Below are 14152 nucleotides of genomic sequence, written 5' to 3' on the forward strand. Positions count from 1 at the left end.
TTCCGTAGAAATACTGGAACACGTGAGGCAATACTGACCATACGACTTATCTTAGAAGAAAGACTAAGGAAAGGGAAACCTACGTTTCTAGCATTTGTTGACTTAGAGAAAGCTTTTGACAATGTTGACTGGAATACTCTCTTTCAAATTCTAAAGGTGGCTGGGGTAAAATACAGGGAGCGAAAGGCTATTTACAATTTGTACAGAAATCAGATGGCAGTTATAAGAGTCGAGGGACATGAAAGGGAAGCAGTGGTTGGGAAGGGAGTAAGACAGGGTTGTAGCCTCTCCTCAATGTTATTCAATCTGTATATTGAGCAAGCAGTAAAGGAAACAAAAGAAAAATTTGGAGTAGGTATTAAAATCCATGGAGAAGAAATAAAAACTTTGAGGTTCGCCGATGACATTGTAATTCTGTCAGAGACAGCAAAGGACTTGGAAGAGCAGTTGAACGGAATGGATGGTGTCTTGAAGGAAGGATATAAGATGAACATCAACAAAAGCAAAACAAGGATAATGGAAAGTACTCGAATTAAGTCGGGTGATGTTGAGGGTATTAGATTAGGAAATGAGACACTTAAAGTAGTAAAGGAGTTTTGCTATTTGGGGAGCAAAATAACTGATGATGGTCGAAGTAGAGATGATATAAAATGTAGACTGGCAATGGCAAGGAAAGCGTTTCTGAAGAAGAGAAATTTGTTAACATTGAGTATAGATTTAAGTGTCAGGAAGTCATTTCTGAAAGTATTTGTATGGAGTGTAGCCATGTATGGAAGTGAAACATGGACGGTAAATAGTTTGGACAAGAAGGGAATAGAAGCTTTCGAAATGTGGTGCTACAGAAGAATGCTGAAGATTAGATGGGTAGATCACATAACTAATGAGGAGGTATTGAACAGAATTGGGGAGAAGAGGAGTTTGTGGCACAACTTGACCAGAAGAAGGGATCGGTTGGTAGGACATGTTCTGAGGCATCAAGGGATCACCAATTTAGTATTGGAGGGCAGCGTGGAGGGTAAAAATCGTAGGGGGAGACCAAGAGATGAATACACTAAGCAGATTCAGAAGGATGTAGGTTCCAGTAGGTACTGGGAGATGAAGAAGCTTGCACAGGATAGAGTAGCATGGAGAGCTGCATCAAACCAGTCTCAGGACTGAAGACCACAACAACAACAACAGTAATAGCTGTATAAAACGAAATGCTTAAAATAATTCCATTAACTAGCAGTGAAAAGACGTAAGTCATACAGCCTTTAGAATATTTTTCAAGAAAGCTTTTCACATACTAGTTTAGAATAATTCGCCTCATTAAAGATTAGTCAGGTGAAGACACGTAAATAGTACCGTACGTGATCTTTAGTAGCTTCACAAAGTGAATTCATTCTTTGAAGCAACGAAATAATATTGTATTACTGTTCGCCGCGAACGTTCTGTCTTAACACTGTTTAAAATAACCTCTTGAACAGAGACTTTTATTTACATGCATTTCCAAATTTCGATTTCAGCTCGGGATGGAGTCCATGTTTAATCCAGCCAAAGCGAACTTCTCTGGCATCGTCGATGAGAAGTTTGTAGTAAGCAAGGTCCTGCACAAAGCGTTCATAGAGGTCAACGAGAATGGCACCGAAGCGGCAGCCGCAACAGGTGGGTAATTTCAAAACTTAATATTCACCAATTACGAGGACTGATAAACTACACTTCCATGTGGAAAGCCTGAAGTTACTTTTACATTTGCCGATAACTGTCCGTCTAATATAACACGCTGTGCAAAAGCGTCATACTCCTGTAGAACACTTCGGCTTAATTTCTTCAGTTATGTCATTCAGCTTTCATAATTTTATATCGTCTCTGAGTACTCTGTGTCATATTAGCCTCAGCTTAACCTCAAACAGTAATTAGGATCTGTAGTTAACTTAAGTTGTGCGTTTTATCTTAACATACAAGCCTGACACACAATACCACTGCCGTTGTTTCGTAAAATTGTTCTATATCCTTGCTTGTTTTGCTTCGTGAGTAATTCGGATTGTACCAGATATGTGCTGATATATGTATGCGATTTGTTGTTGCGGGAAAGTGCTCTACCAACTGAGCTACCCGCGAAAGGCAAAGGTTCCGAGTTCGAGTCTCGGCCCGGCACACAGTTTTAATCTGCCAGGAAGTTTCATATCAGCGCACACTCCGCTGCAGAGTGAAAATCTCTTTTGGGGAGAGAGAACAGATTGGCTGGACTAGAAGAATGCCTAGAGGCAGGGACGTGCACTTTCAGCATTGTTCTTCTTTCTAGTGATGGATGAGGCAATGACCAAATTGGCATAAGCAATTGGTGAAGAAAAGCTGAAAGCAACGGTTGTCATGTTTTCTTTTTTTCGACCTTCCTTAGTTGCTAAAAAATTCATGGAGGTATGTTCTGTTTTCGCATATATATATATATATATATATATATATATATATATATATATATATATATATATATATATATATAGGGTGAGTCACCTAACATTACCGCTGGATATATTTCGTAAACCACATCAAATACCGACGAATCGATTCCACAGATCGAACGTGAGGAGGGGGGCTAGTGTAATTGGTTACTACAAACCATAAAAAAATGCACGGAAGTATGTTTTTTAACACAAACCTACGTTTTTTTAAATGGAACCCCGTTGGTTTTGTTAGCACATCTGAACATATAAACAAATACGTAATCAGTGCCGTTTGTTGCATTGTAAAATGTTAATTACATCCGGAGATATTGTAACCTAAAGTTGACGCTTGAGTACCACTCCTCCGCTGTTCGATTGTGTGTATCGGAGAGCACCGAATTACGTAGGGATCCAAAGGGAACGGTGATGGTCCTTAGGTACAGAAGAGACTGGAACAGCACATTACGTCCACATGCTAACACCTTTTTATTGCTCTTTTTCACTGACGCACATGTACATTACCATGAGGGGTGAGGTACACGTACACATGTGGTTTCCGTTTTCAAGTACGGAGTGGAATAGAGTGTGTCCCGACATGTCAGGCCAATAGATGTTCAATGTGGTGGCCATCATTTGCTGCACACAATTACAATCTCTGGCGTAATGAATGTCGTACACGCCGCAGTACATCTGGTGTAATGTCGCCGCAGGCTGCCACAATACGTTGTTTCATATCCTCTGGGCTTGTAGGCACATCACGGTACACATTCTCCTTTAACGTACCCCACAGAAAGAAGTCCAGAGGTGTAAGATCAGGTGAACGGGCTATGAAACGCCCATGGAACATCCTGTCAAGGGTCAGCCTAGTGTTAATTGCGGAATGTGCAGGTGCACCATCATGCTGATACCACATACGTCGACGTCCTATGAAACGCCCATGGAACATCCTGTCAAGGGTCAGCCTAGTGTTAATTGCGGAATGTGCAGGTGCACCATCATGCTGATACCACATACGTCGACGCGTTTCCAGTGGGACATTTTCGAGCAACGTTGGCAGATCATTCTGTAGAAACGCGATGTATGTTGCAGCTGTTTGGGCCCCTAATATCTCCGGATGTAATTAACATTTTACAATGCAACAAACGGCACTGATTACGTATTTGTTTATATGTTCAGATGTGCTAACAAAACTAACGTGGTTCCATTTAAAAAAACGTAGGTTCGTGTTAAAAAACATACTTCCGTGCATTTTTGTATGGTTTGTATTAAACAATTACACTAGCCCCTCTTCTCACGTTCGGTCTGTGGCATCGGTTCGTCAGTATTTGATGTGTTTTACGAAATATATCCAGCGGTAACGTTAAGTGACTCACCCTGTGTAGAGGCCTACTTTAGAGTTAGTAGTGCAAAATATGTTACGTTTTCTCATGTTTTTCTCTTGTGTTTCAGATTAGAAACAACTTTTGTAGCACAAATTTTGTGAAATTAAATTATCGGTTTGTGTTACGATTTCCAATGTTGTTAGTCCGTGTTGGGGACACGGACTAACAAAATTGGAAGTTATGTATCGGGTGTAGTCTGTTCCAGTCTCGATGTGTACCTCGGAGATGTGAATAATGAAAGGAAGAGACAGAAGCAAAATGAAATAGGAGAGTGAAATTCTTGAGAAACAGTATTGGAGTGACGAAAAAGGTAAGGTTAAAGAATGAAGAGTGTCAGCGAAGGAGAAGAAGGTACCCAGAACGATATATGAGGTGAAAGGCAAAGTAAAAGTATGAAGAGGAAGTTCAAGAGACTGGTGGTTAAAAAGAGTGAATAGCTGCGTGCGAAAGATTGCAGCGAGGTGGAGACGGAAGGATGGTGGTAAGACAGAAGACGATGGACAAGTTTGTTTCGAATTTTCATGGAAAATGTTGGTTGACAACGGTAGCGGATGGAAGGGTACTGAAGCCTCAGCAGATAAGAATTCGCACCAATGTCCTGTATAGAATCACATACCTCGCTCAAGGAGAGAAACTATTGTTGTACTGTCTCTGAGTTGAGGTCAAAAAGGTCGGCCGGCCTTGTATGCGAGAGCCTATAACGATATGTTTACGTAATGTGTATACATAAACATACAGTTATAAATGTCCCCGTTCGTAGCCGCTAATTATAACAATATGTTTACTTTTGTGCTGTAACATATAGCTATAATCAGCGGTGGAAACATATTTGCGAACGCCGACCGTGTGCGGCTGTTTCTTGTTGGATCGTCTGATCAGTCGGAAGTTGCATTGCGGAAGAGAGTAAATGCCTATTTAAAATATAATTATTTTTGGATAGCTCAACATGAATTTCCTAAGGGACCGTAGTTTATCATGCATTTACCAATAGAATATGGCGCGGAGAAAATGTTTCGCCGCATACAACTTCCGTCCGATTTCGACGAAAGAATTCGTGACTGTGAACTCTCTATTTGGCAGAAACATAAAGAAAATTAAATAACTTCATGAAGGAGTGAGACATAGATTCTGTATTAAATAAATAATCCATACACCAGTTCCATTTAAATCTGAATTTATGGCAATTAATAGACGAACTTACACTGCAATGAAGGATTTAACATGGATGCCGTTTTGACTGGCACTTCTCGTAATGAAAACAATTCCTTTGACGTTTTCACATACACGTCGCACAATAAATCTACTGCTAGGCACTTTTAGTATTACACATTTACTTTACACTAGAACAATATTATTTTTAACAATAATAATACGGCGGCAAGACATGCGCGTCCGACACACGTTACAGGAGACAAGAGAAGAATGAGTAACTGTTCATCGAGAATATCTCGTACATTAAAAAAAAATGTGTAAAAAAGTGTTCTTCTTCTGTCCGTTTTTCGCGCCGCGGTTTTCAAAGTCAATAACTCACAGCATCTCTGACGGCGCTTCGACAATAAACAAGTTAAGTCACAGGTCGTTCACCTTTTACATTCTCGCAACATTATTTGCTAACTGTAGCTGTTGCCGAGCGACTGCTCGATTAATGAATGATTTAAAATGATAAGGCAATCACATAATGTTGCAAGCTCTAGGCTTCTATGCCAGCACAAGGTTTGAGCCTCTCCTCATTTCTCCGTGATCATCATCATCATCATCATCACCACCATCATTATCCTAAACTCAAATACAACCTGCCGGCCGGTGCGGCCGAGCGGCTCTAGGCTCTTCGGTCTGGTGCCGCGCGACCGCTACGGTCGCAGGTTCGAATCCTGCCTCGGGCATGGATGTGTGTGATGTCCTTAGGTTAGTTAGGTTTAACTAGTTCTAAGTTCTAGGGGATTGGTGATCTCGGAAGTTAAATCCCATAGTGCTCAGAGCCATTTGAACCATTTTTGAAGTTACTGGAATACATCACCACTGTGTGAGTAGAATGTGTTGTACTAGACTCAAACACCGAGTCTTGCGCTTCGTGAGCAACGATCTTTCTATCTCCCACTGTCTGAGTGCCCTGGATATGCTGTTTTACACTTGCGTGGGAGTAAAAATGGTAGGACTGTCACCTCGGACAGAGAAAGTAATGCCTGTTCCTGCTGTTGCAGTTCTCGTGGCGCTTGGTGCAGGCGCTCCTCGGTTTCCGCCACCACCACCCGTCATCTTCAAGGCCGACCACCCCTTCTTGTTCTTCATTATGGATGACGTCACCCCTACGATTTTTTTCGCGGGACGAGTTGCGACACCTTCTGCATAATTAGTGAGGTGTCAGAATATATAAGTTTAATTTCTTATGATCCTGAAACCTGTAGAAACAATTGGTGAAATTGCTATTTTTCTTAGTGTTGAAATCTGGCTGAAAAAAGATATTTAATAAAAAGTATTTTCATACCCGAAGAACGTACAATATTTCTATTTAAATTGAGAACAGTTGCCCAACACAAGGAAAACTTTTGTTTTCTAACTTACATCCCCTAAATAGCGGTAATTCCTGAATTCCGGAAAAAGTGTTTCTATCCAAAGGCTGATGATAAAATTCCCAATGGGAGTCAGATTTTGAAATGATTGTTTGTAAGTAGGCTGTTTAGGTTTTTTTTATTAGTAACGCCACGTAGCGCTCTGTATGAAAATCACTGGCTGTGCTGTGTGCAGTCTGTGGCTGGTTTGCATTGTTGTTGGCTATTATAGTGTTGGGCAGTTGGCTGTTAACAGCGCATAGCGTTGCGCAGTTGAAGGTGAGCCGCCAGCAGTGGTGCATGTGGGGAGAGAAATGGCGGAGTTTTGAGAGCGGATGATCTGGACGTGTGTCCATTAGAGACAGTACATTTGTAAGACTGGATGTCATGAACTGCTATATATATTATGACTTTTGAACTATATTAAGGTAAATACATTGTTTGTTCTCTATCAAAATCTTTCATTTGCTAACTATGCCTATCAGTAGTTAGTGCCTTCAGTAGTTAGAATCTTTTATTTAGCTGGCAGTAGTGGCTCTCGCTGTATTGCAGTAGTTCGAGTAACGAAGATTTTTGTGAGGTAAGTGGTTTGTGAAGGGTATAGGTTAATGTTAGTCAGGGCCATTCTTTTGTAGGGATTATTGAAAGACAGATCGCGTTGCGCTAAAAATATTGTGTGTCAGTTTAGTGTTGATCAGAATAAGTAAATAGAGTAATGTCTGAGTACATTCAGTTTTGCTCAGCTGTTTGAAAAGCAAATAATCTAAGAGGTTTATCAGCACAGTCATTTCATTAATTTTTCTAAGGGGACGTTCCATATTTACTACTCTCTTTGCGATGGTAATTCACGTCAGAACGTTTTCTAATTTGCTCCAAACACAAACATAATTACAGCCTTCTAATCATGAGTGGGTTCCGCCATAGATTGGTCGTCGTTAGAAACTTTGGGTGAGACATCTTATGTTGGGTGTCAGAATATGCGTCACCATATATTGTTATGAAAAAAATAAGAAGTAATAAAAGAATTATGTATGCATCTAAATCACTGTTGTTAATGGACATAATGTCGTTCTTTCGATTCAGAAACATGATGCAGACTCGAAGCATTATAGTTGCTCCATGCAGTTAGCAGAATATCGAATTTGACGTTTTTTGTATAATCGTTTTTATAACGCATCGCCTCGTTAAACAAATGGTTAATGCCGCTGCCTTCGGAGCGAAAGAACGCGGTTCAGTTCCTGTTAACTCCTAAGATTTTTTTCTGAGGTGGGGAGGTCAAGTGCTTCAGTACTGAAGCAGCACCACCAATTGGATTTATCTGCAAAAATAACGTCTGTAGAGATTAGCGACATGATAATCACATGTGCCACGATCTTTATCGCTTCTCCTAAGGTAGCAGTTGACCAGTCGGAACAGAACTTTATGTCCTCCATGTTGGAGTGTTTTTCTGAGGAAACTGCGACTGTTTTGACAATAAAAGTTCAAATAAAACAAATTCATCTTGGGTCAGTGGGGTCAGTCTTTTTTGGTCAGTTTTTGGGTCAGCCTTTTTTTTCTCCCACGACGCGTTTTGAGAGTTTATCTCTGATCTTCAGGTGGAAAACAGCATAACTTGTTATCTGAATGCAGCTAATAGTATTTTTTTCTTTTATTTTGGTACAAAAAGTATAACAAGCACTTGTTGTCATATAGCACTAAGATCATACATTTGAAATGGTGATGGAGTTACTTACAATCTGTTCCAGTGCACAGAACCCTTCAGTTCATTATAAAATAAAAACATCATTGGCTTGATTTATCACACAGAAACATGAACCAGTAATATAAACACACCAAAGGTTGTAGTGATGTAAAGATACGGTACTTCGCCCCACAGAGCATTCATAGCTAGTTTACACTGTGGATAAGAGATACATATAGCAATTATATAATTATTTTTTTTCCTTACAACATCTTGTTAAAGTACTGTATTGCAATACGTGTGACAGGAACATAAAATAAAATAGATAAACTAAGTACATACATATATATAACTGACTTAGTTGTGAATATACTGCGTCTGTTTAGTACTTTGGGATTATTTATTTTTCTTTAATAACCGACTTGGGAAGTAGAAGATAGAAAGAGTTACAATGCATCATGTAGTACACCTACAAAACTCTTAAAGAAGCTCATTGCCACTGTCTCAGTGCTTTTCATTTAGAGCATTCTGTCCATGTTTTCTGTTGGAAATAAAAATTTCCAGCTCTTCATAAATGTTGAGTTTGTGACCTTTGTTCATTTTGTGAATTAATACTAGTTTGTCCTCTGTGTTGTCAAAGAAATGTCCTGTGTCCTGAATGTGTGTAGCTATGACTGATTTATTGGGTGTGTTATATCTAAATGCATTAATGTGTTTTCTGAATCTAGTTTGAAAGCTCCAGCTGGTCTGACCTGCATAGTGTATAGAGTATAGATTGGATTTTATCTTACATGCACCTATGTTGGAGAATTTATCTTTATTGGTTTTTGTATTCTGTGGCAGTTTATTACCTAATTTATTGTTTATTGAGAAAACAACTCTTACATTATATAGTCTCAACACATTAGCCGTTTTTTGTAAAGTGATACCAAAGTAGGGAAAGCATACTGCTCTGGTGTCTGTCTGTTTGTTGTTCTTATTTATGTTTCTCTCTATTCGTTTCTTAACTTTCTTAGATATTTTCTCAATGAGTATAGGTTGAAAACCATTTGCAGCTGCTATCTGTTTGATGGCTTCAGTTTCATATTGGAGCCTGTCTTTGCTTAATGGCATTGTGTCTGCTCTGTGCAACATGGATCTATAGACTGTTAATTTGGGTGTGTGTGGGTGGCATGTACTAATCTAAAGTGGCAAAAATGTCAAACTTTAGGTTAAGCCTGATTTAGAAATGTTCCTAATGTAGTATGTTTTCGAAAACATAGGGAGCATTAAAATATTTTCCAAAGTACGTGCTACAGATATTTTGTTTTCTTAACTTGAAAAACGGAGAAATTTGTGAATGAGAAACAAAATGCAAAATGGTATTCAATATTTGTACCACTTCCCCTCTCTCTCTCTCTCTCTCTCTCTCTCTCTCTCTCTCTCTCTCTTAGTTTATCTATTTTATTTTATGTCACTGCCATATATTTTGCAGTGCAATAGTTTTAATAAGATGTTGTAAAGAAAGAAATAATTTTATAAATGCTACGGTATATACATCTCTGATCCACAGTGTAAATTAGCTATGAATGAACTCCAAGACAAAGTACCATGTTTTAAATTGCTAGAAACTTTGGTGTGTTTATATTAGTGGTTCGTGTTTCTGCATGAAAAATCAAGGCAAAAATGTTCATTTATAACGAACTGCAGGGTTCTGTAAATTGAAGCAGATTGTAAGTAGTCTATCACCATTTCAAATGTATGTATACGGAATGAAGTCCTCTCTCACTTTGATTAGAGTCCAGTATGTAACTTCCACTCAGCAACATAGAGCTCGCTGACGTGATTCGCCAATTACAACTTCAGTAGACCATATGACCCATGCGCCTTATTTCATTAAAAGAAAGAATACCATCTCGTCAGATCATTTCGCGGTGCTTAACTATTTTTTACATACAGTTTTGCTTTTTGTACTGTCTAACAATAAATTATGCATAATCAGAACTTGGTTAATAGCCGCTCAAGGATATTCCTTTAGTCGTGTTGCTGGTGTCTAATATGGACACCACTGGACTGATTCTCACGCGATATTCATTAGAAAAAAAACTTGTTTTTAAGTGTAGTTTGTACTGCCCCACCGCCTGCACCTTTAGGTGATTAACCTGTATTGGTATGTATACGCCCAATAGAGAGAATTAACTATCATGTGTTACACAGTTTTTTTAATTAAGGCTAAATTATATCCCTAAAGACGTCAAAAGGGTGATGGAACAGTGGCTGTAATTTAACTTTGTGACCAGGTGAGATACGTATGCTATGAAAGTCAAAGTTGCTATAAGGTCTATTGTTTATTATAAATTCTTACACAAAACGAATGCAATAGTTGCACTGAAGTATAAAGGAACATGTTTAGTAATATCCTATTCGCCGGCCGTAGTGGCCGTGCGGTTCTAGGCGCTACAGTCTGGAGCCGGGCGACCGCTACGGTCGCAGGTTCGAATCCTGCCTCGGGCATGGATGTGTGTGATGTCCTTAGGTTAGTTAGGTTTAAGTAGTTCTAAGTTCTAGGGGACTGATGACCTCAGACGTTAAGTCCCATAGTGCTCAGAGCCATTTGAACCAATATCCTATTCACTGACAAATTATCACAAGAACATGAAATAGTTACAAATGACTAACGCGAGGGGAGATTCAAGACAGGGAACCGATAGGTAGGCTACTACATTACTAGCACACTGATTTGTTTTCGCGATCCGACAACAGTGATTGCCAAAATTTGAGTTCGTAAAGCGAAGCATGCCAGAAAGAAGTCATACTTCTCCTCATTAACACTCTAACGTTTAGTGAATACATTGCGACCTGTACAGGTCTAAACCGATTGCAGATATTACCACTCGGTTTAACAGCGTCGTTGTGCTGTCCTCCACTGCTGCTGTCGACGTCCACTGCGGACGGTGCCTGTGAATCCCGAAAAGCTACCTGACGCAAACTTTACTTAAAGTTACAGTTGGATCTGCAAAGTGAAACGAGTACTTCTGACACCGCTTTCTGCGAGCAGAATTCCCAGTGGTTCTTTCGCTATCAGCGGTCGAAGAGCCACTTTAGTTCCTTTTGTCTTCCCTCGTAGCATTCGGCCCTTCTCCGAGAGCCAATCCTTGCCTCTCACGAGCAGTCATCCAATCACAAGACTCAATTCTCGTGTAGCATCCTCCTTCTTCTCAGTAATTTTCCAAAACAGCTACGTCAGACCAGGCTGACTGATGATATTCCCACATTTTCACGCCCGGAGCCCTACAGCTAAGGAAAGGTATTTGTTTTAGCTGTGCTTCAAAGGAACGCGTTAGCATGTTTCCTACGATTCACCAAAGATTCGTGTCTGCTTTATATGCATGAGGTGCCAGCTACAAGTATTTTTGGGCAGAAAAAGTTGAAGCCTCACTTTTATAGAATCCTCACACCTTGCATGCCTTGTTCTGCCGAGAGCACAGAGCCATAAATACCTGTGGCTTTCACGGAGCCTGCGTAGCGTCCACCGGTATGTTGCTCTTCTATCGGCAGACTGGCGCCGTCTTCTCTGCAGTCTCCACCTAAGGCTCATTGTTGCCCGCCTTCCGGGACCTTTACTGTACTTCACAACGTCCGCACCGCAGAAAAACACTTTACGAACATGGCAGCGGCTGTCATCTCATGCAGAATTTCAACAACTGCGATAACTGCTGTCAGTATTATGTCGACTCGCGACGGGCGTCCGCTCACCCTGTACAGCACACACCCGAACGCTGTCCTACCTGGCATCGGCGTCACTTCTGCAACCTGCGTTAAGTTAATGGCGCTCATCGTGATGCTTTGATCTGTTGTCTGTGTGTGAGACTCCCAGCCCCGCCAAACGCAATTCTCAAGAAATAAAACACCTACAAGTACTTCATGTATCCGCAATCACTATCGTATAACCTTTAATGAAAGTAAAGCAATACACTATTTTCAGATCAAATTAATTCGGTCTACGTATCACACTATATAATTTGCATCTCAAACGTCGATAATGGAAACTTCGAAGAAACCGTCAGTTTCACCGTCTTTGAAGTTGCTTAAGTAGGAATAAAATAATGTTGCCTTCATTGATGGTAACACTAATCGTGTCCTGTAAATTGACTCGTTCCACATCACTTAGATCATCTATGAATCATGTAACTCACTATTTAACCAAATATTAATTTCTAGTGACTTATTACAAATAGTTGGCACAACTGTTACACATGCAGAAACGGACCAGAAACTGGGTCCAACAAGTGCAGCGAAAACTTTTAAAGCATTTATTAAGTAAAAAAAAATTAAATAAAATTTCAAAACAATGTGAAATTTAAGCATTTCTTTGAAAATTTAGTCATATCTTTACCAGCGCAGTTAGTGTCTATATACACAGTTGTTGTTGTTGTAGTTTTCAGTTCTGAGACTGCTTTGATCCAGCTCTCCATGCTACTCTATCCTGTGCAAGCTCCTTCATCTCCCAGTACCTACTGCAACCTACATCCTTCTGAATCTGCTAAGTGTATTCCTCTCTTGGTCTCCCACTACGATTTTTACCCTCCGCGCTGCCCTCCAATACTAAACTGGTGATCCCTTGATGCCTCAGAATATCTATTCCCAACCGATCCCTTCTCCTAGTCAAGTTGTGCCGCAAACTCCCCTTCTCACCTATTCTATTCAATACCTCCTCATTAGTTATGTGATCTACCCATCTAATCTTCAGCATCCTGCTGTAGCACCTCATTTCGAAAGCTTCTATTCTCTTCTCTTAAATAGTGAGTTACATGTTTCATAGATGATCGAAGTGTTGTGGAACGAGTCAATTTACAGGACACGATTAGTGTTACCATTAATGAACGCAACATCATTTCTATTCTCTTCTTTCACTTCCATACGCGGCTACACTCTACATCTACATCTACATGATTACTCTGCAATTCACATTCAAGTGCTTGGCAGAGGGTTCATCGAACCACAATCATACTATCTCTCTACCATTCCACTCCCGAACAGCGCGCGGGAAAAACGAACACCCAAACCTTTCTGTTAGAGCTCTGATTTCTCTTATTTTATTTTGATGATCATTCCTACCTATGTAGGTTGGGCACAACAAAATATTTTCGCATTCGGAAGAGAAAGTTGGTGACTTAAATTTCAAAATTGATCTCGCAGCGACGAAAAAGTCTTTGCTTTAATGACTTCCATCCCAACTCGCGTATCATATCTGCCACACTCTCTCCCCTATTACGTGATAATACTAAACGAGCTGCCCTTTTTTGCACCCTTTCGGTGTCCTCCGTCAATCCCACCTGGTAAGGATCCCACACCGCACAGAAATATTCTAACAGAGGACGAACGAGTGTAGTGTAAGCTGTCTCTTTAGTGGACTTGTTGCATCTTCTAAGTGTCCTGCCAATGAAACGCAACCTTTGGCTCGCCTTCCCCACAATATTATCTATGTGGTCTTTCCAACTGAAGTTGTTCGAAATTTTAACACCCAGGTACTTAGTTGAATTGACAGCCTTGAGAATTGTACTATTGATCGTGTAATCGAATTCCAACGGATTTCTTTTGGAACTCATGTGGATCACCTCACACTTTTCGTTATTTAGCGTCAATTACCACGTGCCACACCATACAGCAATCTTTTCTAAATCGCTTTGCAACTGATACTGGTCTTCGGATGACCATACTAGACGGTAAATTACAGCATCATCTGCGAACAACGTAAGAGAACTGCTCAGATTGTCACCCAGGTCATTTATATAGATCAGGAACAGCAGAGGTCCCAGGACGCTTCCCTGGGGAACACCTGATATCACTTCAGTTTTACTCGATGATTTGCCGTCTATTACTACGAACTGCAACCTTCCTGACAGGAAATCACGAATCCAGTCGCACAACTGAGACGATACCCCATAGGCCCGCAGCTTGATTAGAAGTCGCTTGTGAGGAACGGTGTCAAAAGCTTTCTGGAAATCTAGAAATACGGAATCAACTTGAGATCCCCTGTCGATAGCGGCCATTACTTCGTGCGATAAAGAGCTAGCTGCGTTGCACAAGAACGATGTTTTCTGAAACCATGCTGATTACGTATCAATAGATCGTTCC

The 14152-nt window shown here is 40.3% G+C and overlaps 1 protein-coding gene across 4 annotated transcripts in view; it reads left to right on the plus strand.

The window, feature by feature from the left end:
• Positions 1-14152, plus strand: part of LOC126458530 (leukocyte elastase inhibitor-like) — a 142281-nt gene that overhangs the window by 93888 nt on the left and 34241 nt on the right. For 3 of the 4 annotated variants that reach the window (XM_050095634.1, XM_050095635.1, XM_050095637.1), the window contains exon 7: positions 1506-1644. In XM_050095634.1, the coding sequence (XP_049951591.1) occupies positions 1506-1644 (139 nt within the window). Of the gene's footprint in view, positions 1-1505; positions 1645-6006; positions 6299-14152 lie in introns of those variants that run through there. The other variant, XM_050095636.1, reaches the window with a different exon arrangement.

The sequence above is a fragment of the Schistocerca serialis genome, chromosome 2, assembly GCF_023864345.2.
Source record: "Schistocerca serialis cubense isolate TAMUIC-IGC-003099 chromosome 2, iqSchSeri2.2, whole genome shotgun sequence".
Lineage (NCBI taxonomy): Eukaryota > Metazoa > Arthropoda > Insecta > Orthoptera > Acrididae > Schistocerca > Schistocerca serialis.